General features: G+C 37.8%; 1 protein-coding gene across 5 annotated transcripts in view; it reads left to right on the top strand.

The window, feature by feature from the left end:
* The first annotated feature begins 366 nt into the window (after nt 1-366).
* Nucleotides 367-22,565, top strand: part of PIBF1 (progesterone immunomodulatory binding factor 1) — a 132,305-nt gene continuing 110,106 nt past the window's right edge. For 4 of the 5 annotated variants that reach the window (XR_008234971.1, XM_052785986.1, XM_052785988.1 and 1 more), the window contains exons 1-6: nt 367-669; nt 1,114-1,428; nt 2,302-2,402; nt 4,251-4,449; nt 11,099-11,218; nt 20,564-20,697. Coding sequence is in view for 4 of the 5 variants with exons in the window: in XM_052785986.1 (XP_052641946.1) it covers nt 1,177-1,428; nt 2,302-2,402; nt 4,251-4,449; nt 11,099-11,218; nt 20,564-20,697 (806 nt within the window). In the remaining variant the exon portion in view is untranslated. The remainder of the gene's footprint in view (nt 670-1,113; nt 1,429-2,301; nt 2,403-4,250; nt 4,450-11,098; nt 11,219-20,563; nt 20,698-22,565) is intronic. The other variant, XM_052785989.1, reaches the window with a different exon arrangement.

The raw sequence follows: 22,565 nt of genomic DNA, 5'->3' as shown, positions 1-22,565 counted from the left end.
GGGGGGGGGAGGGGAGGGGGGAGCGGAGCTCCGCCTCCCATCGTGCCGCGCGGCAGAGCGCGGGAAGCGGCGCGCGGCGGCGGCAGCCCGGTCGCCCTGGTGACGGCCTGGCGCGGCCCCGCCTCCGCCGCCCGGAGGGAAGGCGGAAGGACGCGCATGCGCCACCGGGCCCGCCGCCGCCGCCGGCGGGGCGCGGGGGCTGCGGCACTCGGCGCTGTGGCACTCGGCGCTGCGGCACTCGGCGCTGCGGCACTCGGCGCTGCGGCACTCGGCGCTGCGCGGGCCCCGCCTCTCCCGGCGTGCGTGAGGGTCGGCGAGCCGGGGTCGGCTCGCCCTCGCTCCTCCGCAGCCCGCCGTGTGCCGTTACCGGTGGGGCGGCTGCCCGTTGCTCCTCCGCAGAGTTGGGCAGCCGGCGGGTCGAGCAGCGTCTCCTCCACCGAGCCGCTCCTGCCCCGGGGAAGGGCGGGGGAGACGGCAGCGGCCCGGGAGAGCTAGCCCCCGGCGGGCTCCGCCGCCCCTCGCCGCAGGGCAGCCCGGCTGGCGCTGACCGGGGCTCGGAGCGCAGCATCCCCTGTCTCTGTCGGGCCTTGAACAGCACGCGTTAGTCTGCGCGTCTCTTAAGCCAAAGCTGTGGTCTGTGCCAAGCGGTCGTAAAAGTACGCGTGACTGGTAAGAACAACGGAGCTGCGCTTTCAGAGAAGACAAAGCTGGCCATCAAAGTATTCCTTTACCGTTTTCTCCACCAAGTCTTGTTGTGCCCTTTATTGGACGTTCTCTGACACTGTATGTATGCTTCGTGGGTCTCAGGAGTTACCCATGCATGCTCTTCCGACAGTGTGAATGGCAGATGCACATCTTGATTTAGCTATAACGTCTTACTAGTAAGCTTGATTCATGCAGGCATTTAGCTTATTGCAGTCAAAACCCTTGTTAACAATTATTTAGGAAGAGAGTCCTCGGGCAACTGCCCTCTTCAGAGCTTCTTAAAATGTTTTTCTTGGGTGAACAAAAAAATATAGACATGTGATGCTGAGAAGTATTGCTTAGTGGTCTTGTTTAACCGGTTAATTTTTCATAATGATGTAATGCCTTTCACTGTTTTGATTCTTGCAGCTGATTCTTCAGGCAGCTCATCTCAAAGTATACCTTGAAGAAGCTTGCCAATAGCAGAAGAAAATGTCCCATAAAAGCTCTAAGGAAATCAGGAAAGTAAACATTTCTAGCTCCTTGGAGTCTGAAGATATTAGCTTAGAAACCACAATACCAACCGATGATGTTTCTTCCTCTGAGGAGAGAGAAGGTACTGTTAAAATCACAAAGCAGTTGATTGAACGGAAGGAGTTGCTCCATAATCTTCAGCTGCTTAAAATAGAATTATCTCAAAAAAACTTGATGATTGACAACTTGAAAGTAGAATATTTGACCAAGGTAAGAAGTGTTGTTCCTTTTGTTGTATAATCTTTTTTTGTTTCTGGTGCTTTTAGAGTATGGTAGAAACTTCTGTTCTGAAATGAATTTCTGTGAATTGCATGCTGAAAGCCTGCTTAGTTGTTTGAGGGGGCTTTCTTGGTCTTTTTTGGTTGCTTGGTTTTGTTTGGTTTTTTTAATGAGAAAAGAAACAAACAAAGATATTGAAAACTTAGCTGACTTGTCCAAGTCATTATACTTATAAATGAATGAGGTGGGATCGAATTAGTTTTTCCTTTTCTAAAAACAAAGGAAAAAGACCTGTTTTCTTTCAGAAATGAAGAATAATTTTGTCACTGATGTAAGCAGCTTAACAGGGCTTTTAACCTGAACTTGTGGAATACCAGAAAAAGTAATCTGAATACTATTCAATGATCTATTAATGAAGATGTGGCTATAATACACCAATGTGCTAATAGTAGGAGATTCTGTTGTGTACAGTTTCCACTAAGATGCATGAAACTAAGAAAGGTGTGAAAGCTTTGCCATGTTTGTGTGCAGTCCACATTTACAACCTACTATATACTAGCTATGGCTTTCACTGGCTTGCTGCTCTGACTTTAAGTCTAGTTTGAAATTAGCTGAACAAGTAGCTATTTGGCTGAAAAAGATCAATTTTAGAACAAAGTCTTTTTTATTTTTAGTTCATTAGGGCAAAATTCATACAGAATTTTATGAAGCCTTAGCATATTTAGAGGTCTTGTTAGACAGTCATTGTATTTCACAGGGCATTGAGCTCTCCACTGTTTTCTTTCAAGTTGTTCTTTTTGTAAAATATTTTTTTGAAGTCACCTTGGTAACTTCTTTTCTTCATTTTATACTTATATTCTTTAGATTGAAGAGCTAGAAGAGAAGCTTAATGATGCAATCCATCAAAAGCAGCTGTTGTCTTTACGACTGGATACTCAGCTGGCATTACAGCAAGAAGATGCTAGGTATGATGGAAGTAAAACTAAGAACTTCATCTTTAATAACTTATTAATATGAATTCAAATTAATTCATGGACAGTTAATGGAAATGTTATGAGTTGCAGGAATAGTATTTATTTTTCAGATTATATTAGTATTCCCATTCTAAAAATGGAATTTACATATTTAATTTACATATAAGTAAATTTGAATTCAAGTCTCACTGGCTGAAGCTTGTAGTTCTGGTTTTATTGTTACCTGGATTCAAAATTTAATAGGAACTGGGAGTAAGAATGTTCTTAAAACCAGTAAAGAGCAAAAGGAGTAGGTGGAGGAGACAGACTTCCCATCAATTTAAACTGAATTTTTAATAACTGCAGCCTAGATGACTTGGGAAAGGTAAGGGGATAATGTTTAGCACTTCCAGTTAAGATCGCTTATTGGTCAGAAATGCTTTCACTTGATGATGTAGACACTTTTCATCTTGCTTTTCTGAAACATTTTGGGTTAACCTATAGCTGAAAATAGACTAGCTAGCAGACTTCTCCAAATTACTTTGTCAATTAAAGGTTTTAACACCTGTGAAGGAAGAGCATTACTTAATAGTCTCATGTTACAGTAGAGGATGCACCAGCTTACAGGATGTGACTAGTTCAAAGTCATATTCTGTAGTAAGCCTCGAACAGGTTTAGGGATGTGAAGCCAGACCTGAGATGAGTTATAGCAAAGTCTTTCAACTAAGAGCAGCTGACTGTCAGAAAAATGTCTGTCATACTGTATGCCTATTTGCACCAGAGTGGAATATTTTTATGTTAGCCATACTTGAGTTATCTGAGGAGTGCTAAGTAAAAAAGTACTGATGTGCAAATTGTTTTTAATAGGCACAAAAGAGTTGAACTACTTTCCTTTCCCCAGTCTTTTCATTAGTTTCCCTGTCTGTCTTTTACCTCACTTTCATCCCCATTTAATAGAATCGTACACTATATGTGGAGTATGTCCTTGTCTGACTGCTTTGCTGACCCGGGACTTTCTTTTGTCTTTTTGAAACCAGGGGGGCAGACATTGCCTTGTAGTACTAGCTAGTATTTTTAATATTACTTTTAAGTAATGTAGGAATTACTGCATTTTGAAAAGTAATTTAATTTTAATATATTTTCAAGAGTTACAGCTAAAACCTCAAAAAAAGTAGGTCAGTCGCCTTTGATTTAAATAAAATAAAGAAAACTCTTTGAAATATCTTTAAGTGATGTGCAGTTTCTCTTGCTGTATAATACCTTGTTGCTGGTGATAATAGTAATGATGGTGTTTTAAGGCTGGAAGTAAGCTTGCTTGCTTAAGTGTAGCATTGTCTGTGGGTTGGTTTTGGTTTTTGTTGTTTTTTGTTTTAAAAGTACCCCAACTTTGTATGTTACACTGGGCAGAAAATGAAGGGTTGTGTGTGGAATAGGCCATAAGCACATGTGCTGAAACTTGGTAAGACACAAATTGAAGTTGCTATTGCTTTATTTTGGGATTTACTAATTCCCTGGGTTTTGTGTGGAAATATATTCTGCTTTTTCATGTTTTTAACCTTTTAATTGGTAAATTAATACTAATTTATAAATTCAAGTCAACATGTGGAGAATAATTGTCACCTCTCAGATTCAGCTCTGTATTGTCAGTGACTATGACATTTCTGGCTTTTTACATATACTGTGTCTGATATGATTGTGTAACCATGGTGGTACACAGTCTTGTGCTAATTACCTAATCTCTAAGTAAATTTCCCCCTCTACAAAATGAGCATAACTCACTCCCTTGCCAGGGTATTGTGAAGGTTTGTCACGTGTGTTACTTGCTGCTTAATGTCTTCTGTTTTCAAATCAATCTTGAAGAAAACACCAGGCTCTAATGAAACAAGAAATGGAAACTATTTTATTGAGACAGAAGCAACTGGAGGAAACAAATCATCAATTAAGGGAGAGGGCTGGAGATATCCGTCATAGCTTGCGAGACTTGGAATTAGCAGACGACTGCTATGAGAAGCTAAAGTCTCTTCCTGAAGATCAGCTTTCTATCCCTGAATATGTTTCTGTGAGTATCATGTTTTGTATTGGTTTAAAATATAGCTGTATCCTGGGTCTGGCTGGGATGGAGTTAACTTTCTTCATAGCAGCCTGAATCTTGCCGCCACAAATCAGCTAAAACAGTGTTGGTAACACACCAGTGTTTTGGCTATTGCTGGACAGTGCTTACACAGCATCAAGGCTTATTCTTTTCCCCATTCTGCCTCCCCTGTACCGAGTGAGCTAGGGGTGCTTATGAGATTGAGCGGGGACACAGCTGGACAACTGACCCAAATTGGCCAAAGGAATATTCCATACCATCTAACGTAATGCTCAGCAATATAAAGTGGAGGTAGAGGAAGAAAGGGGGGGGGAGGGGGTGGCTTCCAAGGTGGTTATTGCTCAGAGACTGGCTGGGCCTTGGTCTGCTTGTGGGAGGTGATGTGTGATTGTCTTTGCGTGGCTCTTTATTTTGTTTGTTTTTAATTTTACCTCTCTTTCATTCACTAATTAAACTGTTGAGAAAACTTGGCACCTGAGTTTTCTTGCTTTTGTTCTTCCCGCTCTGTCCTGCTCCCACTGGATGCAGCAAGTGAACGAGCAGCCATATGGGTGCTTGGCTGCTGACCGGGGTCAACACACCACAAGCTGTAAATTGCCTTTGTTTAGAATTAAAGGGATGTGCATATAGTAGAAGCCAGTCTATACTCTTAGAATTCTTACTCTTCCCCAACTAGAAATGAAGGACCTTCAGAGGCAGATGTGCTTCTGGATCAGTCCGTTATGACTAGATTCCAGTGGAACCTTTTAATCCCAGACTCTGATGTCTTACAGTAGAATTGCTGATGTGTTTTAAGAAGGTTAAGCAGATGGGGTGTTACAATTACACACTGGGCACACATTGATGATATGAAATACAGCACGCTGAAAATAGGAATCAGAAACTCAGCTTGCCAGAACCACAGGTTGAGATGGCTCTTGCAAACATCTCTTACCTTTCCCTCATGCTTTCCATCTGGCCCTTTCCTATCCGACTAAACGACAGAGATAAAGTGTACCTTAAAGTATACTTTAAGACTCATTTTCTTGGTTTAAGAAGTTTAATTATGGTTTATGCATAGATGGAGGGGCGGGGGAGTACTCTGCTTGCAATAAAAAGACAATGCTTTCACAGACTGTGGGACATGTCCGGAGCATCCTGACTCACTTCTGAGAATGAAGAGGATTTAGACATGTAGACCTTAATTCACCAAAGTATTAGCATTGTACTTATCTATAGAGCTAGTTATTAAGGAAGCTGTAAATAATGTAATGTTAAAAAGCTTAGTGCATTTGCTGAGGTATAAATGCTGTGTGAATGAGTTCTCTTGCTGGATGAAAGTCATGGTATACTGTGCTCTAGATAGATACAGAGACGTAAAACTTGTCATTCTTGTTTAAGGGATGTTTTTGGGAACATCTTTTGAAAAGTTGCAAAACTTGGAGTTTTGAAAGTACTAGGAAAATGTTAAGGCTCTGAGTGATAAACAAGAACACTTAGCTTGGGGCCTATTAGGTTATTACCCCCTAGCAGTCTACTGTATCCACTGCCCTCTGCAGAAGTACAGGTTGAGAGGTTTTTCTTGATTCCTGCACCATCATGGTCGATAAAGCATGTTTTTAACACAAACTGAAATCCATGTCAGCTTGCTTGAAATCGGTGTGCAGGAAGCTCCAGGGCTTCAGGAGTTGACAGTCAGTCAGTACAAAAGACTGTAGCCTGGCAGGACAGATACCAAGAGTTAGTAACCTTGCCAGCTGCTTTAAGTGAAGCTGTCACAGCCCAGTTAGAGTGCTTAGATTGTATTTGTGAGTAGAAAGGGGCTCTAAAAAAGATGTGAAGCTTCTGAAGGGAGAGGTGAGTAACAGCCACCTTCTACCCCTGATCTACCTTTCTTTTCCTCTTGCGTTCAGCCAGTAAATGCTACTTTTGCCTGTGACTCAAACGCCACTACTTGTGTGTTCAGTGAAGCCCCTTTCTTCTTTACACATCACTTTTTTTATTTTGAAGAAGTCCTTTATTGACCAAATTAATTTTTATTTTTTTTTTTTTCTGGAGAAGACATTCTAAAGATATACTGTAGTAAGATGCTGTTTTCTGCTTTTTCTCTCGACTTCTTTTGGCAACAGGATCAGTGCGAACCTGAGAGTATCATTTAAGCTCAGTGATTGTTTATTATTACTTTGAGTTATTTAGCTGATACAGATGCTGGGAGTCTACAGAACTGCTTTGCATATCCTGTCTATGCATCCATTTGGCTTCTGAAAGCTAGGAAAAGGATGTTGAAGGGAAAAATTAATTGTTCTGATTCTGTTTTCTGCTTTGCTTAACTAAGGAGGAATTGTGCATTTCTCAGGCAGATAAAATCTCTGGCTCCAGGTCTATGTGCAAACTAATAGTATAGTCTACTGATAGTAAGGTAAAATTCTCCTTGGTGAGAAAGAGTTCTGCTTAAAGAAAAATGGAGCAAGAAACTTCCAGACTCTTTTTTCTATTTATCAGTTATAAAATAATGCCTTACAGTTCTCCAGGATAGAAGTAAATGTATATGTAATGCTTACACTTTATTTGAAACCTGGTATACTGGAAAAAAAGCAAGAAGTGGTTAAATACAGATTTTGTGTATAGAGGTATTCCTGGTTTAAAATAACTAGGATTAAGACAAATGTGAGATGTTTTTCACTGTTCTTCCACAAAGGGGTGCAATAGTGACATGTTTGAGCAAAGACCAGATAATGTTTAATGTTCATGATGATGACAAATGCAAAATGATCTTTCTTTTAAAGTCATGCTTTTTTGTTTTGAACTTATATGTAAAAATTTAGGGGATTTTAACTGTTTATAAGAATGATTTTTTTTTTTTTTTTTTTTTTTTTTTTTTTTTTTTTAGAAACCATGTATGTAAAATTTTAAAGCACTTCAGGCCATTGAACTGGTGCTTGGCAGCTGAATCACTTAATTTGTTCGGTATAATGAGCCTCTTGTGTACTCTCCTCTAAAAATTTTTCACCAAGTTGTTTAAGAGTGGTATCTGCAAATTCTGTTTGATCTGATTTTAATCACCATGTCTGTCAGTTGCATCATTTTGCTTACTACAGCTCAGTTGCTCTTTGCAGTTAACTGATTGTCGTTGTTTAACCCCAGCCAGCAACTAAGCACCATGCAGCTGCTCACTCACTTCCCCCCACCCAGTGGGATGGGGGAGAGAATCAGGAAAAAAAAATGTAAAACTCGTGGGTTGAGATAAGAACAGTTTAATAGGACAGAAAGGAAGAAACTAATAATGATAACAACAACAATAATAAAACGACAATAATAATAAAAGGATTGGAATATACAGAACAAGTGATGCACAATGCAGTTGCTCACCACTTGCTGACCAATGCCCAGTTAGTACCCGAGCAGTGATCCCCCCAGGCCAACTCCCCCCAGTTTATATACTGGGCATGACATCACATGGTATGGAATACCCCTTTGGCCAGTTTGGGTCAGCTGTCCCAGCTGTGTCCCCTCCCAACTTCTTGTGCCCCTCCAGCCTTCTTGCTGGCTGGGCATGAGAAGCTGAAAAATCCTTGACTTAGTCTAAATACTACTTAGCAACAACTGAAAACATCAGTGTGTTATCAACATTCTTCTCATACTGAACCCAAAACATAACACTATACCAGCTACTAGAAAGAAATTAACTCTATCCCAGCTGAAACCAGGACACTGATGCAACCACTTTCACACTTCATTTAACAGAAGCCAAGTTTCTCATCCTCTGCACCTACCCATTTTTAGCTTAACTCTAATTTTCTGTAAAAAGTGGTGGGCACATGCTAAAAGTTTTTTTTTTAAAATTGCCTATAAAGTTGTAACTTTTTCCTTACAGCACATCTATATAAATTTGTAGTTTTTAAGATATGCAGTTGTTTCTGAAATCCCATTACAGTAATTTTTGTTTCTGCTATATTGACTTGGCAAGAGGCAATGTGTGGTTTAACTGCTAAGTTACATGAATGTTTATTGGCCATTAAGCAAGCTAAATAACAGTAACAGTTGAACTTCTGCTACAACCTTCCCCTCATCTGCTGCATTCATTTGCACTTTCTTTTTACCATGGATAGGTCCATTCTTGGGAAGGCTGTGCAGATATGCTTATCCTTGATACCTGTATCCCATGTCATCTTGGTTTGATACTGGGTAATCTGTTTCAAGGTGGTGGTTGTTTGGGAAGTAAATGTGGCATGATGGCATAAGTTAGGTTTCCTAGGGAAATCACAGTAAAAATACAAGAACTTAAGGGAAAAGCTAGGTGTGGTTTAAAAAAATGCCCAGTGCTTTAAATGGTTACCAATTGTGACAACCAATGTTATTTTTTAAGAAAAAAAAAACCTTAAAAATTTTGTAATCACTTTTGTTTGGGGAAAAAAGAGGATTTGATTGAAATTCAGTTGCTTGGTTTCAGATGTAATCAGACAAGTTCTTAAAGAATCCAGATAGACGAAAACTGTGGTCAGCGGAAGCTGTAGTTAAGAGACTAAAATTGTATTTACTGCTTTGCATGCACATTTCTAAAGTGTTTGGGTTTTTTTTCCTAAGGAAGTAGTTGAAGCCTGTTATAGTTCAGAAGTTAGAAAGAACCCACAAAACTAACTTCACCGTTTGATTTCATGCAAACCCATTAGAAGCAATGTGATTTCACAGATGGACATGAAAAAACTCCTTAAATATTGAAGGAATAGAATACTGCAAGAAAAAGAAATAGAAGTGAAGCAGTAAAAGGAGGCAATAATATACAGTTAGTTTACTTCCCAGAATAGAAAGACATTTTATAGTTTTAACTGTAGCACCTGATGGTTCAGTTTGTCATTTGGAACTTTCACAGCATGAACAAAAAAATTATCATAACTTATTTGGGGTTTAAATGAATTGTACTTTTAAAAAAAATCCTTAATTTTGTTCATTTTATGTGCAAACCTAGACATAACAGATTGAGAATCCCTTGTTACCATCTTAAAAAAATTAAAATAGCAACTATATTTTGGGAAAGCTTTCATTTTTTTCAATAAAAAGTAACTTTAAATTTATAGCATATGTCCTGTTTTAGCTTGTATTTGTTTTCCATCTAAAGGTAAGGGTGAAAGGTGGAGTCTTTTGTTGGGTACAACAAATTCAGACAACTGCAACTTTCAACAAGCACAGTATTTGGAAAAGCTTGGAAACAAAACCCCCCAAAATGTACCACTTGTTAGAAAATTTCACTTTTCTGCCTTACTGCTAATCTTCCAGTCATGTTGCACACTTGCTTTATTGTATAAAGCAAACTACACCTATGTTTACATTGCAAATTTCTATGGCTTCTGTGTTTTTTAGAATTGTATGCTGTAAATTATATAGTATATACCTGGAACTTCTCTTTGTCTTCTGCTATTTACAGGTAGCAAAAGAGACCTGTCCTCTTTCTGTGTGGAAGTATAGTACATCTCGCTCTTGAATGCTTACTTTATTTGTGCTTTCTTGCTTGTATTTCTTCTTCAATTGTATATCAAACAAAGAGTTAATGATGGGGAGTATGGAGTAGCTTTTGCATGAAAATAGTGTTTAATTATCTATTCTCCCCACGCCCCCAACAAACAAACATTTTAAGGTATCAAGTTAATCTAGGAGTAATAACCTCTGTGTATGTGTGTGTGGGTATATATCAAAAAAGCTCTTTCTTCTTTGTTTTGTCTCTTTTTGTTTTTTAATACTGACTTTGTGCTTTTACTACTGTGTTTTCTGGTATTTTTTTCTTGTTCAGTAGAAAAGTTCTGGAAGAGTTTTATGGATCTGAGTCTTATTTGTCTGAATCTATGCCTGTGACTGGAGTGGGGGAAGAGAGAGGAGTATGTGTTGTAGTTGTTTTGGGTGTTTTTTTCTAAATCCTTTTACAAGGCTTTTTTTCAGTGTTAATTTAGCAGAGTCAAGTCTTTGAGAGGCTGAGCTACATGATGCAACTGAACCCATATAGCAACATGCTACTGCTGAAACTGTGTGCATGGGGTGTGTCACGGTGCTTCCTGGTTATGTGCTGTTCCTGCTTCCTGTGCTTGCTCTTGCATTTTTCTTGGTGCAGATTCAGCACACTGAACTGGCAGAAAACAAAACTAATCTCTCTGCATTTCTACATACCCCATAAAAATTTATATTGGCTTGGGGGAAGTTCGCAAGTTAAGTTGGTTTATTGCTAAATAGGCTTTTTTTTTTTTTCTTTTTACACTGTTAATCAAATAGTCTCTAGAGTTGGCACAAGTAAGAGGGTGGGACCACTTGGTCCATTAGCAGCTGTATTTTTTAATTGAGCAGCCTGACGGGGAGCTGCCTTAGTTGAACAGAAATGTGTATCTTTACCTTTATTCCTCTTTTGGGTTTTTTTCAGTGCCAAACACAAACTGATTATTTCTTAGCTGCTGCTGTCAAAGGCTAAGGAATGACACTGTCTTTGCTTTAACATTCCCCCACTGCCCCAGCCCCAACCAGGTTCTTGGTAGGCACTAGAAATCATTTCATGAATTATTGCCTTAAAATGTTGAGCTGATTTGTTTTGGGGATTGTAGTTTTGCAATTGCAATTTTGCCAGTCTCAATTTTGAATATATATCTTGTTCTTCTAGATCCGATTCTATGAAGTAGTCCATTCCTTAAGAAAAGAGCTAAGTGATCTACAGATGAAAAAGGAAAGCTTAACAGAAGAACTAAGTGGGTACAAATCCCAGCTGAAGTGTCTGACAGAGGTCTGTGAACCTTAATTATCTCAATTAATAAAGCGTGTAAATATATATATTTTGCAAAAAACTCATTCTCCAAATCATTATTCGTGTATAAGATATAAAAGCTTTTTTGATTATAAAAATTACTTGGAGGAGGAGGGGGCGGGGAAGGAGGGAAAGGGGAAACATGCTGTATACATCCTTGCATAACAGCTAATTTTAAGTTATGGTTACCCTGCAAGATTTTCTCATGAGACTGTTCAGAATAGACTCTCACCAGCTATGTTGTGCTTTCTGAGGGTAAGATTCAAGGTGGGGAAGCTGAGGCAGGAGATCCATCCAGCAGTAGTTGATGACACAATGATGGTTCAGTTTATAGTTTTCAAGACGGTCATGTCTTGGTAGTAATTTGCTTCACCTTTTCTTTTAATGATATAAAAATGCATTTTTTAAGAATTCTTTGGAGTTGCATCTTCTCTGTTATGCTTTTCAACTTTTTATGTTTTAATTTTCCTATTTATTTCTATACTAAAGGAAAAAGATAATTTGATTTCAGGTAAGGCATAAATGCCAGAAGTAGAGAAACAAATCATCTAAATACATTTAATTTTTCTTTTCAAAGAGTAAAGGAGTTGAAACGGTATAAGGAGAATGTTGTTTTTAAGGTATTTATGAATTTTTGTAGTATTCTTAGTATGTATGCAGCTAGGATGATTTGTATTTTAGCTCAGTTCCACATAAATCTGGAGTTGTGATAATACAGTTTCAGGTACCCAGAGTATATTTATCCAAGTCATGGCTAGCAGGGACTTAAATGCCACTGTCATTTTACTACTTCTGAAATTATTCTTTAGTTACCGCCTTTTTTTCCTTTAAATTTACTTAGAGAATAAGCAGGTGTAAAGAGATATTAATTATACAGGATTATCTTGTGAAATTCATATTATTTTCATTTCTCTTTTAAACTGAATTATAAAAAATAGTCAATAAAATTTGTGCATTTATGTGCTTCAGCATTATTTTCTGTCATCATCTCTGGTCATAATTGAGATTAAATTAATCCTGTTAACTTTGATTTACATGAGCATTTTCCTTCATTGTACATTTAATGTGCTCTGATTTAATAAAATTCTACAGGAGGATTTCAGCCTTCTGAGATTCAATAGACATCTGTGTTAATTTTTGCTGCAGCAATTTAACAGGATAGTAGATAACAATAATTAAAGTTGTGCTAGAAACAATTTTCTTGGTACATTGACCTTTCTTTAATATAGAAACTTCTAATTTTGTTCTTTTTATACCACATGGTGGCAGCATCCACCTTTCCCACTGATTTATTTTTTCAAAGTTTGAAGTTTACTGTGCTTTTCTTTTGATGCCAATGAGAAAGCAGTAGAGTGTTTCCTGTGTTGAACTGAGGTGGTTCTTTGAATGCTTATACCCTGTTTGCATAATCATGCTTAAAATGAGAGACAATTAGTGAGAATGAATACCTTGTTTAAAAAAAAAAAAAAATCAGGCAAGAGATCCAGATGTTGAAACGTCACAAGAAAAAAAAGCTTACAGTTGTTAATAAAAATTACTCCTTAGGCTTCTCAGGTTTCAGATAAGATAACTTACTCTGGTTCTTCCATGTGTACAAAACCAACCCCAAACCCAAGTCTTCACCGTATCTGTTATGCATAGAGATGACGTGTTTTGGATATTTAATGAAATGTGACCTGGTACGAGGTATTTTTTGTATGGGAAGACTTAAGAGTCTGTATTTTGCTTCTGGCAAGTTAAGATTTGACCTAGTGACTTGGTGAGCATCACTGTAACAAGGTACCTCAGGCTGTTTCAGATAATAAGGTAAGAGGAGCATCATCAATACGTGAGGGTACTTTAGAATGTCTGACGTACTTGGTACACTAAAACTAACATACCTACGCATCTCTTGCAGTTTACGAAGAAGTGGTTTCAAGGTGTACTGTTGGCGTAACTTATTTAAGCTCCTTCAATAAGGTCAAGCTTTATTGCAAGGAAATCTATCAGTAGGAAATAAAGCACAGTTTCATTCAGAGTCCTACTTAAGCTCTTACACTCTTCTTTTACTGTTTTTGTGGTATTCCAATCATTCTTTATGTCCGGCCATGTGAACATAGTTGCTGAAGTTTCTTGCATGTTATTAAATAACTCACACTCTTCAAATCCTTCCTCTGGTTTCCCATCCAATATTTCTTAAATTTTAAGTTTTCTCTAACAGTTGCAATATTTCTGTTCTCTACATAGCTTATCAACAAAGTGTCTGTTCTGGTTTTAAAATTTCTTTAGGAAACTACCAATACAGACATTTGAAATACAGTCATCACAGAAGTTAAGACATTTTTTTCCCCCCCTCTGTGAGAATAAACCACTTCCTACAATAAGCATTCCTTTTTTTCTACTATTGCAGATAATTAAGGCTTTTCCTAATGAGTTTCAACATCTTTTTTTTCCTCATTGTAGAACATGGAAAAGAATGAAAATATATGTTTAGCCCCAATCTTTCTATTTGCTACTAATGGCTTGGGGGAGGAGGATTTTGCTGGCTTTTCTGGTTTTTCATGGCTGACAGACTAGGTTTGAGTATGTTTTATACATCTAGATATTCACCCAGAAATAAAGTAATGAGAAATATGAGAGAATTAAGTATAGAGTCATAGGAAAGTCTGTCTAGCCAACAAAGAATTGAAAAAGTTTGAAGGAAAATCCAAACTTGTCTAATAGGTTAAGCCAACTCTAGGAAAATTTAAACGTGCAATGAATTCATCAAGACAACCATCGCCTAACATCAGCTATGTTATTTTGTGTCAGGATGGCTCTAGTCCTTTAATTTGGTAAAAGGAAATGAGTGCTAATTTTACTGTTCTTGTTTTGGAGTGTGAACTTAAGACACTTAGATTACTTTGTTTTCTCTGCTCACAAGCCTTTATATACTGTTTTGTGAGAAAGCAAAGCAGCACAGTTCTATTCTCTGAACACTATTACGATGAGCCGATATGGCTGAGTATTGGTTATATAAAATCAGGTCTTCAAAGCCACTAAATCTTTTTTTGCTACATGCTGCCATTTTTTTTTTTTCTGCTGGGTGGGGGAACCCACCAAACAAAACTCATTGTTGGCACAACAGACCTAGCCTAGCACAAAAGTGAGTGCAGTGGCCTGGTATTGTGGCCTCTCGGCCAACAGCCAACTGAGTTTATAAACTTCTAACCATGCCAGCTAGGAAGCTCGGTTCTGTAAAAACTGAATTGTCGTTGTAGCCTTGTAGAAACTAATTTTCTAAGACTTGACAAACCCACATGTTCTTTTTTTATCTCTGGGCAATTAATTAATTCATTTGTATTAGAAAAACTTCTATTTCTGACCTCAGGGCATAAAAGACATCTTTCAAATGTTTGTCACCTGTATTTGTACTCTAGGTATATGAAAATATATTTTGTTTGTTCAGAAGAGGCAGAAGGTCCTAAGTGTCTATCAGCCTCTGTTAGCACTCATTTAATTCTTAGTGTGCTGAGGAGTAAGACCACTAAAACTCTAGAACTTGGTAACAAAGTTCTCTTGTGGATTGTGTGTTGCTGCTTTGAGTTAGCACTTAATCAAAGCCTGCTGAATCTGTAAGGCAGACCCAGTAGGGTGGGAAGCTGCTTCTGACAACTGGTAGCAAAGAACAGTGTGTGAAGACTTACTTCTAGCACTGGAACATAATCTGATAAACACAGCTAGTGTCAAAAGATCTTTGTCGCTAATTTCTGTTTCTAAAGTGGTCAGTATAAGTGGTTCTGCAGTACTACCACCAAGTTAATGGCTCTCTGTACACAATTGTTGCATCTGTGGTTTAGACCAGTGCAGTTCCTCTGATTCTAGGTGCAGCAGCAACAGACTGGGGGGAGGCGGTGGAACAGGTAAAAGCGGTGTTCCTGTATTGCACTGGTGACTAATCTGTTACCAAACGTATAGTACAGACTTGTTTCAATCCTTTTACAGTGCTCAGTACTTCAAGTACAGATAACGTTGGCACCCACCATCTTTGGAGGTGCAGATAAAGAAAGTCCAACTATAATGTTGTATTACCAGGAGCTTCCCAGAAATAAAACCAGCTTCTGATGTGTGTGTTCCCATGCTGAACATCAGTGTACTATTTTCAGAGTTGTTTGCTTCCAAAGTGGTTAGAACCTTCCCTCAAACAGATGTAATTTACTACTTGCATGTTTCTCTTAAGGCTAGGAGAGAGTCTGAGAATGAAATTCTGCTTTTCTTCGTAGCTTTAGAAGATTTAAGTATTGCTTTCTTCTTCTGGCTATGACTTTCTTGGCAATGTTTTCCTGGAATTTGGTCTTGATAGAGTTTTATCAGGGCTTCCTTTCTCTAGTTATTTTTTTTCTGTAAAGTTGCCTTCAGGACGTGCAATCAAATTTATAGTATGACAGTTACTTAAAAGCTATGGTTAGCTTAAAGACAAAGCTGGGTGTATGCAGGACAAAGATCTCTTCTAAGACCTCGTCTCTGAATCAGGATTAGTAGCTGTCAGGTTTTGCTAGACATACCTAACAATTTTCTCTGTGATAATGTTTCCCAGCTGGAGGAAAAACGTTTCTGTTGTCTTCAAAGAATGAACTAAGTTACTGCACTCAAAGGATCAGTTGGCACTAGATGTATCTGAATGTTGTAAAATTGAGGCTACTGTTGCTACTCCAGAAGGACTGCGTTCTGTAAGATTTCTTCTGAAGTTTGCACATCTGTAATTAAAGACTGCACTCGAGAACCCTTTCCAAGCCCCCTGACACAAATTCTTTCAAGTAGTGCTTTGATTACTTGGTCTTCACGTCTCTCTCTAGAAAGGACTGATGAGGCCTCAGTCTTAGGTGAGATGTGCCTTCTTTCCTTCATTATTGTTAATATTTATCTTGTTCAGGAAAAAAGCTGCAAAGAAAAATATTCTACCAATAACTATTAGCTTGGGGCAGCAGTTTAACATTTCCAAGACTCAAGAAAACTTCCATAGATATGGAAGTTCCCTTTTCTATCCAATGTCTTTCTACCTCTTTTGATAAATAGCTATGGCTCATACAGACTGCTAGTTGTTCAGAAGTACCAAATGGCTTAATTCTAGTCTCTAATGCAATGATCTCAAGGATCCTTTTCACCTGAGAACATTTCACTGAAGTCAGCTTTTATTCCCCCTTCTTTTGTAACAGAGGCACTTATGCCAAAGCTTTTCTTTCTTACCTTTCTTGTAGAACTTCCCTATTTTGGAAGTAGCTCAACATTTTTGTTTATAATTTTTAGTGGCAGATAGTGCCCCAGCTACAGTCCTTGGCAGATTACCAATTTCATATCAACATACTAGAAGAGATGTCTTATCCAGTTATGCATAACTTCTTCCTGACATATGGGCCGTTGTATTCAAATAAATAATGTATCGACCAATAATTTTTGAATGCATGCTATCTAAACAGATTGAAGCAAAATGTCAACTTTACTAAGTAGCAGCACCTCATCCAAATAACATGAGGGAACTGGTTTTCACATAGCAATAGTATAGTAGCTTTACATTTGCCTAGGGCCTTAAGGTACCTTAGGATATGAACAGAAAGTGTTGGCTTGTGTAAGTGATCCTTCAGAGATGAAGTTCTTTTAAATAAGCTTTTTAAAAGCAGGATCACTTTCTTCTACAGGCTTATCTGTGGACAGTGTGAAGAAGTCATGCTGCTTCTGCTTGATTGGCTGATTAATCTTTTCCCTGCGTTTCTTTTGTTTATCTTCTTATCCCCAAAGGCTTTTTGAAGGATCAGCTAATCCCTACCATGTATTACTTCTCACTAACTTTGTTCAAAAAGTATGTCACTTGGTTTTTGTACTTGGAATTTAGAGGTGTTCATTTCAGTGACTGCTATAAGTTGCTGTTCATTCCAGATGGAGGATAACAGTGAAGCTTAATATCATAAAAGTGAGGTCTGTCATTAGACCTTTAGTTTCTCTACCAGTTTGGGTTTTAAATAGCGCAGATCAGGCAAGTTCAGAATCTTCTTGCTTGAAACATCTATCTGTTGACAGTGTTTGTAAACCAAATGGAAGTGCTTCTTGGTAGAGCCTGCATCACATGCCCTGTAGAAACCACCTGTACTGGTTAATACTGGGTCTCTTGGACAGCTCTGTTAACAATTTCTTTAGGCAATGTTTGCCTACCCATCTTGCACAGGACAGGTTTGTTTTAACCACCTCATCTGTGTGAGGTGCTACTCTCTGCAGTAGCAAAAATTAGTAAGAAGCTGTGCTACGCATTGTTGGCAGGATCATCACAGTCACATTCCATGTGAGGAAGTACTGTTTGTCCTTTAATTTTTTTTAAGGTTTGTGGGCTTACTCAAGTTATTTCTATTTATTGGTGTTGTTTCCAGGACCTTATTCATGTCCTTGGAAGTGCTCTATATCTTGTTCCTTTTAAAAGCCCCTTTTTTGCTTCAGCAGGACAAAGCTGTTCATCAAGAGACTTCCAGGCTATCTCTTGAAGATAAATTGAAAGATAAAGCTGTTCCACTGCAGAGATCTTAAAATCAGTTCAGGGTATATGGACATTGCTACAAACTAAATTAACTTCATCACATGCAAAGCAAGGCTGCTTCTTTCTAAGCACAGGCAGCTTGATTATATGTCTTTAAGATGTATTGCTGTATAAGTCCAGAAGCTTGTGTATCTGCTACCTGGAGATATGCATACCATATAGGGGGTTTTGTGTGTTAGCCTATAGACTGTTTATTAACTTGCCTTGTTGCATTTCTTCCTGTGATTAAAATACAACTTTAACATCTAAAAGATTAGATATTTGGAAAATAGTGACCTATGCAGTAGAATTAGTATTTCTTCAAGAATTAGGTAAATCTTTAAAAACCAAACCAAACCCCTTTCCTTAATTATCTGTTTAACAGTTTGATACTTTAGGTATGTCTTAGTATCACTTTTCAAAAGTAGAATTTAATTTCCTTCCCCTCCACTGGAGTTATTGTTACGTGACATTAACAACTAATCTGTTAAATAAAATTCAAAACCTAGTTTAGGTCTTGGGTATTACAAGGAACTAATTTTGTAGATACTTAACTGTTCCGTAGATGGGTGCTTTAGAGCTATTTATGACAAATTTGTCCAGAGGTTAACCAATTTAGTTTTATACTTTTGGTAGTTGTCTTCTAGCTGCTGAACGTGTAATAATGTAGGAGCTTCAATAGCCCACTCTGTGAAGGGCATATGAATTCCAGCATGGCATTAGCAGCAGAATGGCAGAGGGTCTCCACAGAGGAATTGTATCCGAACTTAATCTTTCAATTTGCACTTAAAAGTGCCCTTACCACCATTTCCTATTGCAAGATGAGTCACGTTTGCACTGTGTAACTGGGTACTTGCACCTGTATGTTACGTATTTAAAACTCTAGCTAACTTGTAGACAACACCTTTAAAAACATCTGAAAGAGGCTTTACCATTATAATTCCATCTTTATAAATGATGGCATGTTAATTGGTTTAAGAAGAAAGTGTTCTGTAGTGTTAACTTGCTTAATGTATTTCCATTAATTAGGGTAAACATAAAAATAAGCCATATATACCAGTATGTTAGGACGAATAACAATTGTGTCTTTAGATGACATGTTCTTAATGATATAACATCCAAAATCCTCATGAAAACTTTCTCAGTGTTGTGATTTTGTAATTGTGATCTAATGTCATTTTAGTGCAAGTGAAAATTACTAGATTTGTGAAATATAAAACAAAAAATTCTTATTTATCAGCAGAATAGTTACAATAAGTTTAGTAGCTCAGGGACCTTTTCTGTAGTGTCTTACAAGTATTTAGGTGTGTTTTTTCAAGAAGGCATTCTGTCAGTCTTTCAGTTTATGGTGCCTGTGAATTTGGTCAGAGTGTTCTTTGTGTCTTTCCATCCCTATCCTAGAGTATTATCTTTGTGTTCATTCTTCCTAGGAAGCTGTATGTAGGAGTCATCCACTCCATATATGCTGTTGTCCTAAACTTTTCTTGTCTGTTAAAAACTTGCTAGACAAAGTTACTATCCTCTCTTATAACTGTATAAAGCATAGTTTTCATTTTTTTTTTAAATTATGCACTCGTACAATGTCCCTCACTGCAAAATAAATTTAATTTGCAGTGGCTAAATGGTTAGTTCAGTAATCACATCTCAAGGCGGTCATTTGGTGTTTTCACCTTCAGTGAATAATATTGTGATGTCCTTTTGGCATAACCAGATGGAGTTATTGTTTATCAAGCATCCATTATCAAGCTTGCCATGTATCAACCATAGCAGAAAACAGAAGTCAGCTGTATTCTCAGAAACAGAATGTGGAAAAAAATCTAGATGCCCAGGGGGTATTCTCAAATTTTTAACAAGCAACTCTTTTTCCTGTCCATCAGTTTTCCCTAGTATAGGTGGATGAGCATTATTTTTTGGTTGTTTTTGTGAAGAAATTACTAAGTAGTACAGCATTTAGGACAAGCAAGTAAGGTAAGTTTGTGAAAATAAATAGCTACTTTGTAGAAAAATCTGAGAAATGGAGTCTAGATTGGAGATGAAAGTACAAAAGTCTGCTATTCCCATGGGGGGTGGGAGGGAGGAGTATGATGATTAGGAAATCCTGTTTATTTTCAAAAGGAATAACCAGTGTTTTAAAAGACATGCCTTCTGTGTGTTCTCTTGCTTTAGTCCCTTTTTTTCTAGTTGCCATAGTAGGCTCTCAAAGTATACGAAGAAGAAAAAGAAGGGAAAATGAAAGTTAACGTTGATAGACCATAAAATAAGCACCTTTTTTCTTCTTTTTTTTTTTTTTTCTTACTTCCTCCACCAAAGCTTTGGATGATACGCTTAAGCAAAGTTACCAGATACAATTTGGGAGTACCTGGCTGGCATTTTTCATATAGTGACAGAAGTTGCCAAACTTTCTAAATGACCAATCCTCTTTCTTTTTTTTCAAATGGACCAGCAAGCATCATCACAAGGAAACTTGTTTGAAAATGTTGTAAAGGTGGTGTGACTTTTGTGCTCCTACTATAGGTTTATAGACCACCAGCTGTACATATGAGGGTTACTGGTCTTGGAATTTGTGCTAATGGACAAATGTGTTAGAAAAAATAGGTACATTAATCAACTATTTAGAATAAGATAAAAATAAGTTGAGTATCAATATAGCTGGTTAATTTGTGAAGTGTGCTAATTTTCTAAATGCTGAGACGAATATACTACCAACTGAATATTCATGAGAGGTCTTCACAAAACTTAGTCAGTAATTGCTTTAAGTAAATATCAGTATAGCTGTGATCATTTCAAAATGTCTTACCTTCTAGAGCTATGAAGATGAGAGGAGGAATCGGTCAGAGCTTGAGGTTAGATGCCAGCGTTTAGCACTGGAACTGGCTGATACCAAGCAGATGATTCAGCGAGGTGATTACAGACAAGAGAACTATGATAAAGTAAAATGGTATGTATCTCTATAGTTCAAGTGTTCTACTAACATACAAATGTTAATAGATAAGCTTCAGCCTTGATTGACTAGGGTTTTTCATTTGATTTTTGGCTTATGCACACAACAGATATTTATCCTTACCTCAATCCACTAATGGTTCAATTATCTCCTGTAGTATATTGCAGTCATAAGATGAACAACATTTTGAAATCTGTTGCATCAAATTATCTTCCTAAAAGTTTATATTTAGGGATTTACTGTGTTTTCAGAAGAGCTTGTTAGTCTCATTGCTGCTAAAGAAGTGGGAGCTGTTGATGCCAAGCATCTTAGAACAGCTACTCTTTTTTTCTTTTCCTAGTTTAAAAGCAATGACCTAACAAAAGGCCCTGTGCTCTACTATGTGGTGCCTACACAGTGAATTAAGAGGGTAGGACCTTGGGAATTAATATTTACAACTTAAGATATCCTTGTAACCATAAATTTGAAAGGGCTGTTACGAAAACTCTTTGTCAAAGAATTTTAGGATTACCATAGTGAATTGGTTTAATAGGAAGTTCCTGCTGCAGGAACTGCAGGAAGTTCCAGTGTCTCTCTTCATTTTTAAAATACAGATTTTACAGTTCTAGCCTATGCTTTGAATGCCCATCTTGTAAATAACAATTGCAAAATAGCGAAAATGGACTTCTTGTAAATACACTCATAGACGTATACTTCACAGCCCAGCTCCCAAATGGCTTTTTCAGTGTTCTTGCAAGTACAAGAAATCTGGCCTTTTGGCACATCTGTTGGGGAATGGATTGAAATATGGGGATTATGAATAGAAAACACCATGTCAGCTCCTTAGCTGTTCATGCTGAATGAACTCGGGCACAGTTACTGACACAAATGACTTTGCCACTAAGTCATTTGAAGGAGAGTCTGTCTTCTGGATAACTGTTCACAGTTACGTGTACTAAAGCAACCTTGGAATCTACCTGGAAGCTTGTTGCAAATAGGATGGATTGATGCTATGGTTTGCTTCCCATGTGCAACTGCATCTTAATAAGTGGATCGTAATAACGTTCATGTGAATGGCCCCAGTGTTTAACAGTGTACATTTAAATAGTCTTGAGTTTAAAAAGGCATGAATGAACATGCCAAACCTATATTTGAGAGAGTAGGTTGTATTCATCCAGGTAGGCACAGATGAAGGGGAAGGGAGAGCACTGTTGGCACGACTGCATGAGGATATTTGGGAGCATTGCAGGAGTTAATCACTTCCAGGCTCGTTTCTGCCTTTAAAAATGCTATGTCGAATCTTCTAGTTCTGGTGTACTACAAGTTGTCTCAGTTTTAAAGCTATGCTATGCTTAATATAAAACTGGTTAGCTTTTTTTCCAAACTGCAAGATCATACTGGCTCATTCATTTCACTGTTCTGACAGGGTCAGATAGAGTGGAGACATAGAGCTGCTGCTTTGTGTGTATGGAAAGCACTATTATTCAGGACATCAACATAATTTTTGCAGCTGTGCCATGTATATTTTACACATGAGAAAAGTAGTACAACCCCCTCTGGTATCAAGGGACAGTATACAAGGGAGAGTAGCAACTGAGAACAAGTGTAGATTGCTTTGTGTTTGATTAGGAAGATGGGAATGAAGTGGCTTTACTTTTTCATCAGACTTCAATGTCTGCAAAAGATTCAAAAGAATGCCATGGGAAATAGCATCAAAAGCTTGATAAAGCTAAAAGGATAGACAAGGGTCCTTGCAGCTCATTGCTAAGAGGAGAAATGTATAGCCCAAAGTTACACTAAAGAAGAATAATCAGAGGAGAATGAAATACTTAGAATAGCAATTCAGGATTATTGTATTATAATTTAAGATTATTTTTTAAATACTT

This window comes from Harpia harpyja, chromosome 4, assembly GCF_026419915.1.
Source record: "Harpia harpyja isolate bHarHar1 chromosome 4, bHarHar1 primary haplotype, whole genome shotgun sequence".
Lineage (NCBI taxonomy): Eukaryota > Metazoa > Chordata > Aves > Accipitriformes > Accipitridae > Harpia > Harpia harpyja.
The sequence above is the reverse complement of the archived record's forward strand: the minus strand, read 5'-3'. Positions and strand labels throughout refer to the sequence as shown.